At 41.6% G+C, this 16,654-nt stretch overlaps 1 protein-coding gene across 3 annotated transcripts; it reads left to right on the top strand.

The window, feature by feature from the left end:
* The first annotated feature begins 260 nt into the window (after window positions 1–260).
* Window positions 261–16,555, top strand: LOC115035815 (zinc finger protein DPF3-like). 3 transcript variants are annotated; one of them, XM_029493830.1, is made up of 11 exons: window positions 261–313; window positions 6,195–6,355; window positions 7,314–7,421; window positions 9,372–9,499; window positions 10,232–10,327; window positions 11,066–11,126; window positions 11,787–11,828; window positions 12,431–12,571; window positions 13,049–13,162; window positions 13,261–14,131; window positions 14,660–16,554. In XM_029493830.1, exons 1-10 carry the CDS (start codon window positions 282–284, stop codon window positions 13,419–13,421), a joined length of 1,044 nt encoding a protein of 347 aa, XP_029349690.1. In that variant the 5' UTR covers window positions 261–281; the 3' UTR covers window positions 13,422–14,131; window positions 14,660–16,554. The 3 variants fall into 3 exon arrangements, with proteins under 3 accessions (XP_029349690.1, XP_029349691.1, XP_029349692.1); XM_029493831.1 differs by lacking the exon at window positions 11,787–11,828 and having other exon boundaries at window positions 14,660–16,555; XM_029493832.1 differs by lacking the exons at window positions 11,787–11,828; window positions 12,431–12,571 and having other exon boundaries at window positions 14,660–16,555.
* The last annotated feature ends 99 nt before the right edge of the window (window positions 16,556–16,654 follow it).

Raw genomic sequence — 16,654 nt, 5'->3', positions numbered from 1 at the left:
ACTTGCTGTGCATTAACTCAGTGAGGGAGGAATGGCTCTTTATTAGCATCGAAGGTACAGTAAGGGTCTCTTTAAAAGTGCTGTAATTCAGTTGTGTACAATTTAAATACAAGGGAAAACCCTTTAAAATAATTTTGACAGTTTACCCCATTAGGCCACGCCCCGTCCGCCTTCGCTGCAGACGTATTGGTCCATGAATTCAGCCCGAGCCCTGATTGGTCAATTTCAGTAGGTTCCCCTCAGAACTGCAAGACGCCGATATTGCGTTACATTGTAGCAAAATGGCGGCTGTCATTCAGAATCCACTAAAAGCGTAAGTAATTTAGACATTGAGGAAATTGTGAAGAATTACTTTGTTGCCAAGTAGTACATTAAAACTGGCTGTTCGTGCATGTCATTTCCAGTCGTGTGCATATGTCAGTATAAGCTGTCCAAATCTATTTTGTGTACTTCTTGCATGGCAAAGTAGCCTCCTATAGTTCTTTTATTCCACAAGATTTGAACATTTAGTCTCAAAACATGTGCGTGAGGCTGCCTGACATTTTGCCTGCTTTAGCGGAGCTTTTCCTCCGTGTGGGTTTGCAGTCAACACGGGAGAGTGTCGTCTTTCCAGGGCTATAAATTTATTTGAAAACTGTCGACAACGTGCCTTTGCGCCGCACCGAATAATTAAAAGCCGATTTTCTTCGTGCTCAGTTTGGCATCGCGGCGGAATATCATCTGACATTCCGAAAGTCGTTTATAGTTGGTGTGAATTGTCGACATGTCAACTTTGGCTCCTCCGAGCGCAGACGTGGTCAGGACCCGGTAAAGCAAGGGAGGAGGCATTTTGTATTTGCATGCTTTGCTGGCGAAATCGACAAAAGTGACAGCAAATGTGAGTCCGCCGTTGGAAATAGGCTGTCACTCCGTGCTTAGATAGTCTGTGCTGTGCTCGTTTCTGTCCCTCAACTTCATACAAACGCTCCACCTTTTTCTCCATTTCTCCTTTGTTCTTCTGTATTGTTTCACCCAATTCCACCGGTAGACAGATTACTGTAAGTTAGGCACAAATAGCCTCCTGGCTTCCTTGTCATTGTCGATTTAATATCAAACCTCGATCATAATTTAGCGTTTCCTTAGATGCACGCATTGATGTGGACGTGACAGCAGCCAGCCAGCCTGTATTGATGGCTTGTAATGATCATCATGGCTCTTTGGGACTGTGGAAGGTAGAGCAGGCTCTCCACTGTGCCTTTAAGTGGAGGAGTGCTGGAGATTAGCTTGGTCCAGGATCCTGGGCCCATCTGTCAGAGAGATGCTCCGACAGAGAGGAAGTGTTGGGCACAAGCAGGAGAACCATCTGCTCCTCCACAGAGGTACCCTGGCACCTCAGTGGACTGTAGCAGAGTGGACCACACAACACTTTGCACATCACCCATCAGCATTGTTACACCTCAGTGATGTTTTTCATACCTTGATTGTGTGCTTTTCTTTTTTTTTTTTTTTTTTACACAGCGTGTAGACTTTCTGCTCAGGATTACTTTGCACTTTTAACTGATAACATGCAGGCCCAAATACATGCTTTCATGAACAGTCAAAGTGACTTTGTAACCTGTCATAGTGGCCTTTAGCAACGTAACTCCCCACCTTCCCACTCTTTATATGATGCTCTGGAAAGTACTGTTAGCTGCATGCAAAATTTCCCTCAGATCTGTATTTACACATGACTCGACTGAGCATGCTTGCACTTGTCCTGCAGTGCCCTCCTTCTCAGTTTTGCCCACCAGGGAATGGCCTGATACAATCACAGCTTCTCTCTGCTGGCATCAGAACAGTTCTGTTAAGAAGCTGATGTTTACGTGTTGGATGTAAATGTTTTGCAAAAAAGAATTGTACGTCAGTCTATCTTCCATTTTTTTCATCAAGTATCACATGCTTTCCATTGTTGCTGCTATTATTTTGCAAAGTACATTTTGTTTTAGTGATGCTGGACTTTCTCGTGCTCCTACACACTTCAGTATGTCTGCTGTCACGCTGCCGTTTCATCTGAGAGACGTTTTAGCATTTAGATGTGGAATGTCTCCTTGCTATAAGCTGTGCTTAATGAAGTGTTTCAATCTGCTATAATTAGCCTCTGTCTCGGGTTTCTGACTTCATTTCACAAGTTTGTCAGATTATAATTAGTCACACTTGACACTAATTGGATGTCGCTCCCGTGGACCAGTTTGACCTTTTTCTTATATTTCTGTTTAAATAAAAGGGAAAAAATCTTTCACTTTGGGGAAATGAAAGTCTGATTTGACTTTGTTGTGGTGGAGTTGTGGCACTTAAGGCGCCAGTGTGCAGGCATGTGCACGTCGCTGTGAGGTCCATTCTTGGTTGGGGAGGACAATAATCTTCAGAATCTGCAGATTAAAATGGAGTGTGGAATATTACATTTATAAATAAGTCAATAAAGCTGCTTTTATGTATGTATTTTTTTTTTTTTAATTTTGCTGGAGTTTACTTTCTTCGCTCTACTAATTCATCTGCTGTGTTTAGACTTTGACAGTCAGGCCTGCTGTGTATTGACACTTCAGTGTGTGGAGGTGTATGATCTGGTTTTACTCCTGCCCTCACCCGGACTGTGTTGCTCTGATTGGTGTAATCAGAGGTTGTTGTAAGGATGCAGTCTGCACTCTGTATGTCCTCCTCCTCCTCCTCCTCCTCCCCCTCTCTTGTTATGTGGTAGCTATGGCTTCCTGTGAAGCAGCAATGCACCTGCAAATTTGAGAACCCCTCTGAACAGAGCTGAAGAGCCAAAAGTTATGCTTCTAGATGGTAATTTTATGCCTTTTGTCTTTGTAATTTATTATTATTTTTACGTAATTCACACCTATCAAGTGGGATGCTGTGTCAAAATAAGCACCAGAGTTTCATTATGGCTGCAGATCAACTTGGCCTTTTTGAGCTGCACTCCTGCAAACTAAAGTTTTTCATTAGATATGTAAAACGAGTGCTGACACATGCTCACATTACGGACGCAACCATGTGACACGGCGAACCGTTGACAGGAATACGCTGATAGCGGAGGCCCCATTGGCCACAAGATTTGCTTTGTTCCTAGCCGTCATGCATACACTCACCTTCTCTACTCAACTGGAAGATATTGAGGATGTTTAGCACATACCTCGGAGGCACCTTTTCCATGAACAAAATTTTTTTAAATTCACTTTAAATCCCCAGGATTTGTCATATAACAGCCAAAAAAGAAATAATAATGTAATAAACCAAACTGAGCCTGACCATTTTGACAGAACTTCAATAATAAAAAAAACAAAAAACAAACAAAAAAACAAACAAAACTGAATCAAGAGGATTGTGTGTGTGTGTGTGTGTGTGTGTGTGTGTGTGTGTGTGTGTGTGTGTGTGTGTGTGTGTGTGTGTGTGTGTGTGTGTGTGTGTGTGTGTGTGTGTGTGTGTGTGTGTGTGTGTGTGTGTGTGTGTGTGTGTGTGTGTGTGTGTGTGTGTGTGTGTGTGAGCTCTTTTCTAGATGAAACTGAATGTTGATGTGTTGTAATAGGCCTTTGAACAGGAAAACTATGTGCACACATCTAACATATGTATGTAGGTCTTAGATGAACCAGGAGGCTGGTTTGTAAACTATGATGGATGTTTAAAACAGTTTGACTGTTAAACCAACCATTTCCCTTTTGTATTCTTTCCCAAATACGTTCATTTGTCACTGCCAGACTGCTTTCGTTGGTTATGCGTGTGTTTTGTGTTTTTTTTTCCCCATCTGACTTCTGTTTCATGGCATTTTTAGTTATGAGTTTAAAGTTGATGTGAATAGTGGGCAAAATTTTAAGAATTAAGACCTGATGAAGATAACAAACTGAAATAGTTCTCAAACCACTTTGATTTGAAATCAGAGAAGGCAGGGGAAAAAAAGAGTTGTGGCAAACAACTGTGTGTGTGTGTGAGAGAGATAGTACATGAGACAGACACACCGACTGCCTCACCACTCCTGTGTCACTGGATGGGTGACTCTTGTCACTCATTACAAATGACAGAAGGATGTCTCCCAGAAGATGGAGCACCTGCTTCTCAGTGCACTGAGCACTTTCAAGCATGTTGTCTCACATCCAGTATCCACTCAGAGGACTTTTGCTACTTACTTTGCCACTCCCACCTCAAACACCACCACCACGACAACCCCATGCAGAGTGTGGCTTTAGGGAGTATTCACAACTGGCCAGCTAGTAATCTGATACAGTATATCACAGTGTGTCCCATCAGGACTGTGTGTTGAAATTAAGGAATGGCAGTAGAGCAAACAGGTTCAGTTAATTTACTGTTGGAAACAGTAGCCTACCACATGTGGTAAAGATCAGAGGAACACAACTAATACATCTTACGACACAGCTGTGTGTTATTTCTTTAACAACCCCAATACACGTTGAAAGGGAATCTTTCATCAAGCAACTGTTGAAGATGTAAAATCTGTTTTAAGTTCAGCCCTGTGTGATTCTTCCTGTAAAAATTCCTGCGAAACTGCTGGCAGATCGAAGAAACTAGTTCTCTCAAGCTGTACACCATCTTCACAAAGCAGAGACTAGTAGTGACATGGTTATCAGCCACAATAAAGCCACTTTTGATATGACGGTAGCACGGTGAAGGAAAAAACACCCCCATAGCCCAAAGTCATGATCTGGATGCTAGCTTTGAGCCCTGGTTCCCAGAGGCTTGCCTTTTTTACACCTGGCTGTCTTGCTTTGATTATTCTGTCTATTCCCCATCTTTCTCTCTCAAACACCTTCTCTGCCCCTCCCTGTCCTTCTTCTGTACCTGTGACTGTTTACTCTTCTCAGCCACACTGACACAAAGCCTCCTTTTCCCAGAAGCCTCACACACTGTGGCTTTGTCTGAACCACAGCACCGTGGGCTTTGTGCAGGACAGCATTTCTAACACGGCTGTTCATCTGCTGGACATAGTCCTGTGAAGAGAGAGGGAGATGGATAGAGGGAGGGAGGGGAGAGCGGGGTCTGGAAGACGCTGACAGATCGGCCTCTTACCTCCTCCACCTCTAGTTTAAGATTCCAGGCTCGAATCTGACTGCAGCTCATTAGTTTCGCTTCAAAATGGCCGTTCTCCTAATGTTGTAATTGAGAACACGTGTAGGAACTTCATTATGCGGATGTGGAGATGTTCATACAAGAACTGGTTGCCACAGTGTTGTTTTTTCTTTTTTTGCTGTGCTGGGCTTGTCATTAAACAGTAAACTGTGGAAATCACACACCTTATACCTTACCATGATTTCAAAGTGGCTGCATTTACCCCCATCTTTGACATAGCAAAATTAGAACCTGCTCTTGTGCTAGGCGTTCTGCTGAGATTAATTAAGTAGGCTAATTACCATACCAGGCGTGTGGCAGCGATTGAGGGCTTGAATGTGAAATATCCTCCCCCATTTCACTCTGAATATTAACTCTAACGCCCTGAGGGACTGCCAAAATCTCAGTGGCACTAAGAAAAGTGGAACTAAAGTGTGAGAGTATTTGCTGCCTTAGTTGAGCAGAGGAGTGACTTCATATCACCCTGCAGATTCATTGTTGTCGTGATAATCTAACTCAGTCAACAGCTCTGGAGCTCACAGCCTATATCAAATCAGATCAGACAAAGAGCCCACAGAGGTAATAACATGTTTAACCTTGGGAGCAGGAGCAGTAGAGTTGTTGTGCAATAGCTGTGTTGCATTGTTTGGTTTTCCAATAAATTCACCCCAATAACAAGTTTGAGGGAGGATAGTGTCCGTACCACTTTGATACATACATTGAAGAAGGCTTAACTAAAGTTTGAAGCACATTACTTAGACTGAAGATCATTTTTACTTTACTTTCACATAATTTTTCTTTTTTTTTTTTTTGTTTTAAAGAAGCAGTCAGGGATTATGTCCTTTTGTTGTTTTCATCTGCTGTCTATCAGAATTTTGTATCAGCTTCAGCCAACTGATTTAATCTGTGGCCAGTAAAGCAATAGACCACAGTCAGGATTCATACATGATAAAAAAGACCAGTCCGTGTGTCAGAGCTTCTGCAAATATTCACTTATCGTCAGTGATATGTCTGTTGCTGCCCAGCTCTTCAAACCAGCTGCCACGTCTCCAACTGAGCAGGTGTTGACCACGTCACTCAGTGTCACTGACCCCTGTTGCTACCGCTACCCCCCACAGGTTGGGTGACCAGTTCTACAAGGAGGCCATTGAGCAGTGCCGCAGCTACAATGCACGCCTGTGTGCTGAACGCAGTGTCCGCCTGCCGTTCCTGGACTCACAAACCGGTGTGGCTCAAAACAACTGCTACATCTGGATGGAGCGGCACCACCGTAGCCCTGGTGGGCAAACGCACATGCCCGCGCGCACACATACACACATTAAGAATGTTTAGTGAGAGTTAAGTGTTTTTGGTCCATTAGGCTTGTAAAATGGTGTCTGCATTTAAATTATCCAAAGCTATTAACAAGACTTGGAAATAATGAGTATTTTAATTATTAATCAGTTGATTACTTCTCCCCATAATCAATTATTTTGATATAAAAAAATTTGAAAATGGTTAAAAAAAAAAAAAAGTTTCATACATACCACTACCTAGCCACATCTTTCAGCCTTTTGTTTTGATTAAACAATAGTCCAGTCCTAAAAGACATTCAGAAATAGACATAACTGACATAATTTTGATTAAAAAGAGAAAGTTTTGTCAATGTGATTGATCATCAACTGACTGCGAAAGTTGTATTCTGTTCTGAAAATGTGGACATTATGTGCCTTTTTCTTTTTTGCATGCTTGTAAATTTATTATCTTTTGGTTTTGGGCTGTTGAACATTCATTTGTGTTCTGCAAAAATGTTGGAGGCAATTTTAATTTTATCCATTATCTAAAGCCAACCATCAATTAATTAAATTAAAAAGTGATGAAAATAATAATTTGTTATAGAAATTACAAAAAGGAGTACATGTAAAAGGCAATATGTCATTTTTGCTTCCTGAATGACTTGATAATCAATGAGCTACCTTTTTATCAACCAAACAACTCATTATTGCAAAGCATCACACTCATCAGTGTATTTATCTAAATAATGCTTGTGAAGTAAATATAGTATCAGTCTCAACACAGATATCTAAAACAGAAGCAATATAATCAAGCTCTTATATTAAAGTCTTGTTTTTTTTATATGTAAACTGCAATAAGTTATGATTTGTGTAAATAGCGTTTTTATTTTTTGTTTTTTTATTAATGAACATTTCAATAGATTAAAGTTTAAAATTGGCATGTGTTACTGTTGTTTTATACAGGAGTTTCAGCTGGGCAGATGTACACATACCCCGCCCGCTGCTGGAGAAAGAAAAGACGACTGCACAACACCACAGATCCCCGTCTGGGCATCTACGGTCTCCAGCTTGGTAAGACCCTGCACCACCTGCCAATCACTTTCTGCTCCTCTCGCTCAGCCGTCTCTCCCTCCATCTCCCACCCACCTCCTTTAGCTCATGTGATTACTGGTGACGATCTGGAATAATCTCACTAAAAGCATATCACTCAGTCTCGGCGTGCTGAGCAGAACTGTTACTGCCAGTCCTTTTTCTGAGAATGAAATGTGGCTGTGTTCACCCCAGCTGGTAAACTTGTTTTGTGAGAAGTAGAACATGTAATTAGATTTACCACTGCTTGGAGCAGCGAGACAGAGTTCAGCCATTGCAGAGAGTATTTAATAAATGTTATTGAATGGAGTTTGGCCTTCACAGGCTGCCACTTGAAATGGCATACTCCAAACATTTAACCTATCTTCTATATTCTCCATGAATCTTATTTTCTACTTACCACCTCCCTTGCTGATTGGTTTGGTCTCTTTCTCTCTGGAAACTCTTTCATCTCTCCCTATAAATTGCCGTGCAGTGTGTGTGTGTTTTTTGTGTCCGGTGTTCCTGAGCTCAAGTAACTGGTCCATTCTATGCTCAAAGCTTTTTACATGCCCACTGGGAAGTTACACTATCCTCAAGAGTGAATGTGACAAAAGAGACAGAAATATATTATGTTACATTTTTGAATTTTTAGTAGATTCTGTAAAAGGAAATACCCTGTATTTTGGGGAGATATCTCCATATGATCCTTTAAATTCTGCATAACATGGTAGAAGGATAAATGTTCAGGAATCCAAGAAAGTAAAACTGAGAGAGCCTGAAAAGAGAAAGCAAGATGGGGAGATAGCATATGAACCAAGCCTTTGTTTGCCAAACACATCCCATTGTAGCTATTGTTTTCCACTGAGCTGGCGCTCGCTAAGACCCCTCCACCACCACCACCCTGCTGTCCCTCCCCTTTTCCGACAACAGTGGATTGTCTGCCAGTGCCCAATAGAGGGGAAACATACCCTGATTTAACCTGGTGTCTCTCAGACCGAGCACGTTCTGCAGCTGGCCAGAGGTGTGCTGCACAGGGCAGCCTCTAGAGTGTGTCTCGCTGCCTCGGCAGGCTGTCTAACTGATGGTGTGCTAGAGACTGGGGCTGCATGCAGAATCAGCTCCCTGCTGCAGGCTGATGCTGGCTCTATTTTTAGCCTCCCAGCTCCCATGGGTTGGGATAGAGGGAGGGAGGTATGGGGTGGGTGGGTGGGTGGGGTGGTCTGTCTCGTCGCGGAGAGTTGAAAGTCAACGTGTGCAGACACAATGGTGAGGGGCTGCCACCACACGGTGGAGAAACCCAATTTAGAGAAGCGTTTTGTATCTGCTTCTCATGCCTACCTCTTCTATCTGCACCTGACCTGTTCAAAATTCAGAAAAAGTCTTTCTAGTGGGTACAGATATAACATAGTAAGCAATGGGGGGGGGTGACTTTGAAGTGTGTCCTCTTTTCAAACATCTATACAGAGGAACAGGATGATTATGAAGCTCTCTGTGGAGAAGAGATTTTGTTGATGTTTGGAATCGGACGACTGTCAAAACTGTTGTTTGTTCTTTGTCTGCTCAACCTGCTTGCCTCCTACACTGTTTGTTTAGATCTTCAGCTCATTGTAGGAGGAGATATCTGCATGATGCGCTCAGATTAAAGTCATAAGCCACTTATCTACATTGTACCACAGAGATCCCTGTGGACAAAGTCAGTCTTATGTCTGCCTTGCAAGCAATTAAGCGGTCACTAATGACAATGCATTCGCTTTCAGAAGGAAAACACATTATTCTTAGTAATATACTGCTGTGAGGAAAGTTCTCAATACAAAATACAGGTTCCATTGTTTTGATTACTAACCTTAACCCTGTGGGACTTAAAGTGAACAATGACTTAAAAAAATGCTGTGATAACATCAGCCGGTTTTGATGATCCGTCATGTCTTGCCTGTTTTTATCCCTGTGCAGATGGTGGTCTCATGTCCAAGGACACCTTGCCCACTCAGAGCACCACACTGGAGGCTCTGTTGCGAGGAGAGGGACTGGATAAGAGGAACAACGCTAAGAACGATGAAGAGAGCTTGCTGGAGATCCAGGTAGGTTCCCTGTGTTAAGCTTGCTGGTCACATGCTTCAAATATGAATGCCCAGTGATATCATGAATACCATTGAAAGCTCTGGCACTGAGAATGAAGTGTTTTGCCTCTGCCAGTTGCCAAGGTAGCTTGCCAAGTTTTTTCCAGCTGACCTGCAGGTCTTCTTAGCTGACTACTGTCTCACTAGTGGCGGCTTGGACAAGTGGTCTGCTTCAACTTTAATTTCCAGTTTACTGACCATTGCATATGGTTATCATGGTTAAAGCCACATAATGACTTCTAATATAAAACTTCATTTTAAATGTACTATTTCTATCAGTGGTGTCTGCAAGCTTATCTCATATCTGCACATCACGCATTCCTCCAACATATGTACCTGTGGAAACGTAGATATTTTCAAAAGGAAATCAAACAGGAAGACAGAGCTTTGAGCACTGTTGCTAATCCCTCCTCCCAAAGCAAACAGAGGTTATAAATCCACCCTATTTCCTCTAAACAAATGAATTAAATTAGAAATATCATCTGTAAGCAGTCTGTTTTTGCAGAAAAAAGACATTAATTGAAGAACAGAAAGAACTTAACATCTGTCACGAACATATTATGTGAGAACTACAAAGAGCTTTTTCTCTTCTCCATGTTGTTGCTCCTCAGTGTTTCAGTAGACAGGCCTTTAATCAAAGTTGCATATTGAAATGGTCTTTCCTCTCTCCTGCTCTCTCTCTCCCTGTGTCAGAGGGTTCTAGAGGCCGACGCAGCAGAAGACGCTTTCAATGATGATGATGACTACGAAGCAGACACTCCCAGGAGGAGACATCGAGGCAAAGGAAGAGTAAGTGACCAAATAGTCATATATCTCAGTTGTACAGTAGCCAAATCCACAATGACTTCTAAAGGATCTACATTAGCTGTGTCCCAATTCAGGAGCTTGAAAACAAGTGTGTCACAGATGTCATGATTAGGTTGCTAGCCTTTGCCATTTCAAAAGCCCCTTCATGGCAGCCAATTATATCCTTGTCCTGGTAAATGCCACCGAAAGGTGGATTTGTTGCAGCCAAACCTATGGCAAGATTCACTAAGTCCTGGTGATTAAAATAAAATGCCATCAAAAACCAGTAACAAAAATTAGGTGGACTGTAATTTTAAATGTACATTTGGGGTTTTAACAGTACAACTGCGAAAAAAAAAATTCTGTAGAGGATGGTTGCTAGGCAACAGGAGTCACGTTGCAATAATAACGTAAGTGTGGGAAATAACGTAAAGCCAAAATCCTTTGTCGAGCAGATCCTCTCAATGCGGTTCAGACTTCTCAGTCTACAATGGCTACCGAGGGCCACACCTTTCACTGAGCGCATCCTCCGGAGAATGCACCCCATCAACTGGGACACAGCTACTGTTTTGTCATCTTCATAAAACACAATTACAACTACATCAAGTGTGATTTGTCTAGGCCTGGCTAAGGCATTGCAATTTCTCTCTATATATACAAATAGGTCTGTGGTGCAGCTTGACAACTCATATTGAAAGGTATGTTCTTCATTGTAATTTTTTTTTGTTTGTTTTTCCTCAGGGACGGGGTTCAGGCCGTCGGAGGACAGATCTGGATGACGACAAGCCATACGTTTGTGACAGTAAGTACTGATAAAGTCTGAAACATCAGGTTTTCCTTACTGAAATCCATTCAGCTTATGAGTTTACTGTGCTGAGCTAACAATATGTTGCTCTCAGAGGCTTCTTCAGCCTTTTTCAATCTTATAATCGTTGAGTTAATATACTGCCAACAACCTACACCTACAACAATTACTGTGAATTTAGTACATTACATATTGATACACTATTTGTTGTGTATATAAAATATAGGTTGTGGAACAATGTACAGAGGACACCATTTTGCAAATCCTGGTTTTCTTACTGCATCTCAGGCATAACTTTTTTTATTGGCTGTTGGTGAGACTGAAGAAGGAATTCACTAAGTCCAGATCCTTCAATGGAATTCAAACAACTTGTCTTCTTTGCTCCGACTAGTTTTACACTGTTCTCCAGAAAATTCACAAATGAAGATATTCTGAAAATCCTGGGGAGGTCGGTTGTTAAGGCAGTGCAATTTCATCAGTTTTTAGAGATGAAACTAGAGGTTCAGGGAGTTGAACTAGTTCACTGCAGGCTCAAGTGTTCGTGTACATGCAAGTTGCATGTAGAAATCCAGACAGGCTCAGGGATTGGATTTAAGTCTTGGTCTTGTGACTCTTCTTGAACATCACGTTCTCATACTTGTCTTCCCCTCTTTTCAGACAGATACAAACAAAAGCAGAACTCAAAATCTTCGACCTCAGGTACCTTAATTTGTACGACAGTTGTTTTTTTTTTGTTTGTTTGTTTGTTTTTTAAGATATTTATTTTGATACATTTTTAAGTGGCAGTGGTGCAAGTTCTGTGATTATTGATTCAGCCCCTATATTACCTTACTTTTCTTAAGCTGAAGAGGGCACTTGGTGCTGTGAAACTGAGACTGGTTATTATGTTGTCTGGGTTTGTGTTTTATTTGACTGACTACGGTAATTAGATCCTAAAGTGCTCACTTTTTTTTTTTTCTTATGGAGCCAGAAGTTGAATAGTTGCCTCCATTAAATGTTTAATTACTTTTCCTATTTATGGTAACAGTTTGTGCTGCTGAATACAAGAACTGCATGGAGTTTGTACTTCTGCTCTGTAATTGAGGGATGCACCAGTTTGGCAGACACTTGGCGGGTGTTGGACTCGCAGCTCAGTGCAGTGCAGGTTTCATTGCAATGAAAGGATGTTGAAGTCTTTATCCTAAACACAAGTTGGCATAAATGGAAAAACAAAATCTCTATTTAGAAAAAGTTGCCAAAATTCTATTTGTAAAATAAAATGCGGCCACTCTGTGTGAATATCTGTCTACTGTTTATTGCAGTCTGTGCAAAACGCTACAGGAACCGTACGGGACTAAGTTACCACTACACCCATTCCCACCTGGCTGAGGAAGGCAGAGCAGGAGAGAGGAACACGGTGGCATCCAGGTCCCCCTCTGTACCACAGACGGACAGACACAAACGTAAAGGGCCTCACTGCTCTTCCTGTCATTCACTGCAGTGTTTGTTTTCCTTCAGCAAACCAAAAATTATCCTGTGCAGAAAGCTGGCATGAAACATATCAGCCAATTCTTAGTGTTAATGTTTCATTTGTTTTTGCCTATTTTAAATACTGATAACACAATTTTTGGCATTTATCTTGGGTGCCAGTACAGATACAAAAATAGATAAGGAGATACTGTACTGTACTTGTTGAATGTATTGATTTTAGCTCATAGTTGTGTTTTTTTTTTTTTTTTTGTTTGTTTGTTTGTTTTTTTTTTTACCCCCTTAAAGATTACAGCACCCATTGGCTCATGGGGTTAAGGCACCACATTCTGTGATAAATTAAGGAGGAAAAAAAATTTATTCCACAGTACGGAAGCTTGTGGAAAAAGTATCTTTGTATTTTTACTGATCACTTATACCTGGGACTTTTTTTCTGGATTTTTTTCTTACAGGTCCAAAGGGTCCTGGTGGGGCCAGCATTCCCAACAACTACTGTAGTAAATGCCAGGGCTCAAACAAAAAAACGGGTAAATCTGCGTCTCCCTGCTCTGCCTGCCAATGCACAAGTGAGTCAGTACACAACAAAATGAAACTTCATCTTCCGAACTAGGTCTAAAGTGAATGATTTGGTCTTGTAATATCATCCGACTCTCTACTGTTTCAGCTGACGGTGGAGAGGAGAAGGAAGATGGGACTTTTACCGGCGCCGAGGAGCTGTTCGGCACCACTTCAGAGAGCGACACTTCCACCTTCCATGGTTTTGAGGATGACGAGCTGGAAGAGCCTGCTACAAACAGCAATGGGATATCCAACCGACACAGATAGAGTGAACCTTTTTTCGAGTCAAGAGACAATGTTTTTGTTTTTTGTTTGTTTTTTTGGATTTTTTTTTTTTTTTTTGATGTTTGTTTTTTATATGGATTAACCTCTGGCAAAAATTTGCTGCTTCTTTTTTCAATGTTTTATGTTTGCAGAAAGCACAAATTGATCATTTCAGGACAGAAATGCAAGTGGTATTTTATCTACTGAACATTGTTGAATAATTTATGAACACTTTTTTTTTTTTTTTACATATATAAATATATATATTAACTTTTAAGGCAATGAACAACTGTCAGTGTTTGTTGACAAGTGACTTGGCCTTCATGCAGAACAGAGGATGTTTTTGGAGCCCCCCCCCCTTCCTCGCTGGAGAAGTATCATCATCATCATCATCATCTTGAACAACAAAACACTGGAGAAATTAGAAAATTTAAGAATTGAATATTTTAAAGGAATGAATGATACATTTGGGGGTTGATTGAATGTCATAGCAGACCTACATTTTGGATACTGGATGCTTTTGTTTTTTTTTTTTTTTTAACCCGTAGTGGCTGTTACTTTGAAGGCCTCTTCTTCTGCTCCCACTTTGGATTAAGTTTGTGTGAAAATGAAGGAACCAATGAATGGACTGCCACAGGCCACTGGACATCTCTGGATGAAGAAGTCTAAATGAATACACTCTTTAAAGATGTGGTGGACTAACAAAGTGGAAGGTAAGCAACATGTGAGGAGTAATTTGACTTTGCTGGTGAAAAGGCTTCAATCAGCTCACCCTTCTGGCACGCGGGAATCAAACAGTATTGTAGTTCTCAGATATGTTGGTGGCTCCAGGGAAGATGGAGGTGGCTCATCAGCTTGGTCCAGGCTGAAATATTTCAATAACTAAATAGTACCAGCTGGAAGATATTCCTTGGCCCCAGAGCAAGGGCCTCTGATTTTTAGTCTTGTGCCTCAAATTTTAAATCTTTCCAACACATAATCAAATAGCTCAAAGCAAGAGACATTGTCATCAGCTTGCTGCACTTTGTATCCAGTGCTAATTAGAAAAAGTCAGCACACTAACAAATAAAAATTGTTTAACATGTTGGCCAAGGTACCTGCTTGATGCAAGTATATTAACCTTGGTCTAAAAGCACCATTGGCCCACATGGCCTGTCAGAGCTGCTAGTGTGGCTGCAGTCTGTTGGTCTTGTTGAGTCATATTGTGTGCACGTCTAACTGTTCATGTCTGTGTTACACAGGAGCACTCAGCACATTGGCCCAGAGGTGGGGGGGGGTAACCAGTGAAGAAGAGGATTTAACCCTCAATAACTGATGAGCCTTCATTTCCTCTCTGACTTGGGCCTAAAATAACTGACTGAAACGGATGAATAGGCATCCACCACTCCTACAGGCCATGTGGCCTAATTGAAGCAACTGCTCCCCAGATGATATGTATTGATCTCCCCAGAACATTTGATATGTGAGTAGATCCAGCTTTGTTTCATCTTTTCTGCACTGTGCTGGAGCTCCACTGAACTATGGGAACACTAAAGGCCAGGCCTTTGGATTGTTTGTGCCCAACGGGTGCATTTGGGGCCTCCCGTGGCCCAGCCTGCCCACTCCTGCTCTGTGACTGTGTCTGCTGTGTGATCTGATGTGACACTAAGACGTCATTATCCTCATCACTGTGCCAGCCTGCCCCTCTGCCCTGGAAAACCAGCTCTGACAGCCATGACCCTCCAACCTGATTGGACCAGTGAACCCCTGAACCCCAGCCATAGAGATGGTGCTCAAATTCACCACAACTACACGCAGACCTCTGGACTACTTCTATTAATACTCTGACATGGACGCAAAGGTTTTCTGCTTCAGTCCCTCTGTCTGGTTTCGCTCAGCCTCTTCTGCCTCTCATCTCTAATGGGCTGCAGTATTTTAGCTTTTTTTTTTTTTTTTTTTTTGGGGGGGGGGCATTGTTTCTCTCTTGTGATATTTCTGTTTTGAACTCTTTAAAGTTAAATTAGTATGACTTCTTGGGTTTGTTCAGACTGTATCAATACCTCTGTCCTGATCAGGTGCACAATAGCAACAACTACTCAGGCATCTTTCATTTCCTCTGCTGTTGGTTGTTCAGCCACTCAGCCCTGATTCATGTGATTGTATTGAGTTGGTGAGGAAGGACAGAAACATCACACATGGATCTCATTACAGTCAACTACCAGGGGTTTGAGATGCTGCAGTCCTGTGCTATAGGAAAACATTGCAATAACAAGCTTCTTCTCTGTCTGGTCTTCGCTGATTTTGTCCACTTTTGGTTTCAAATCTATAGCCTCAATAGGTTTTGCCAAGAGTGAGATTCATCTCAGATGCGTTTTGCTAGTGAGACATGACCCCACTCAGAGCTGCAGACCTGGTGAAAAGTGGAAACTGTAAAATCCAACATTTGTGACATTTGAGTGTTTTAGAGGGGCCTAATTGCTTTATGACATTTAGAAGGTGCTTGAAGTACTGTATCAAAAAGCCTTTTAAGTCTATAGGTTGCACATGCTGTGTAATAACGCACTTCAATGTGAGTATTTGATGCCGTGTAATAATAGCTGCTCCGTTTTTGAAGCTATCCATTAATGTCTTGCTTGTGCAATCAAACCAACTTTCTTCACTTCCCTCAGGGACCCTCCACACAGCAGTTTATCTCATCTGGGCAAACAATGGATCTGAGACCTGTCAACTATCTTGTCGCCTTCTCCTTTATCAGCTGTGTAGTGTTTCCACAGTAAAGTTGTGTCTTTTATCTTCTGAAAGTCATGCCAATAAGTGAAAGCATGTGTCATCATAACCTGCTAAATGTTACTGTCGACAAACAGGCCAAGTGTGGTGCAGTTCTGAACAAAAGGAGAAGCTCCTAAATGGAAAAAGTCAGTGACGTCTGCTTAAAATAATGTGTCACCAATCATTGAATAGCCTGTATACCTCGTCAAAGACACAGCAATAGGTCCTGGTACTCTCTTGTCAAGCCTGACGGGGTTGGAGAGGGAGGATTGGGGTGGGAAAGGAGTCAAGAGGAGATGAAATGGACATGACTGGTTGTTTCATCTTCAGCTGTAAATACAAGTCCAAATGGAGAGAATGAAGAAGTCTTTGTTTGTTAAACTATTTTTATTGTTCTGAAAAAAATAAAGGAAAAAAAAGAACCTTCATGCTGGGTGTTGTTTTTTATGGAAAAGTCCATAGTTCATTTTGCAAAGAGCTGTTAAATG

Source organism: Echeneis naucrates, chromosome 22 (assembly GCF_900963305.1).
Source record: "Echeneis naucrates chromosome 22, fEcheNa1.1, whole genome shotgun sequence".
Taxonomy (NCBI): Eukaryota; Metazoa; Chordata; class Actinopteri; order Carangiformes; family Echeneidae; genus Echeneis; species Echeneis naucrates.
The sequence above is the reverse complement of the archived record's forward strand: the minus strand, read 5'-3'. Positions and strand labels throughout refer to the sequence as shown.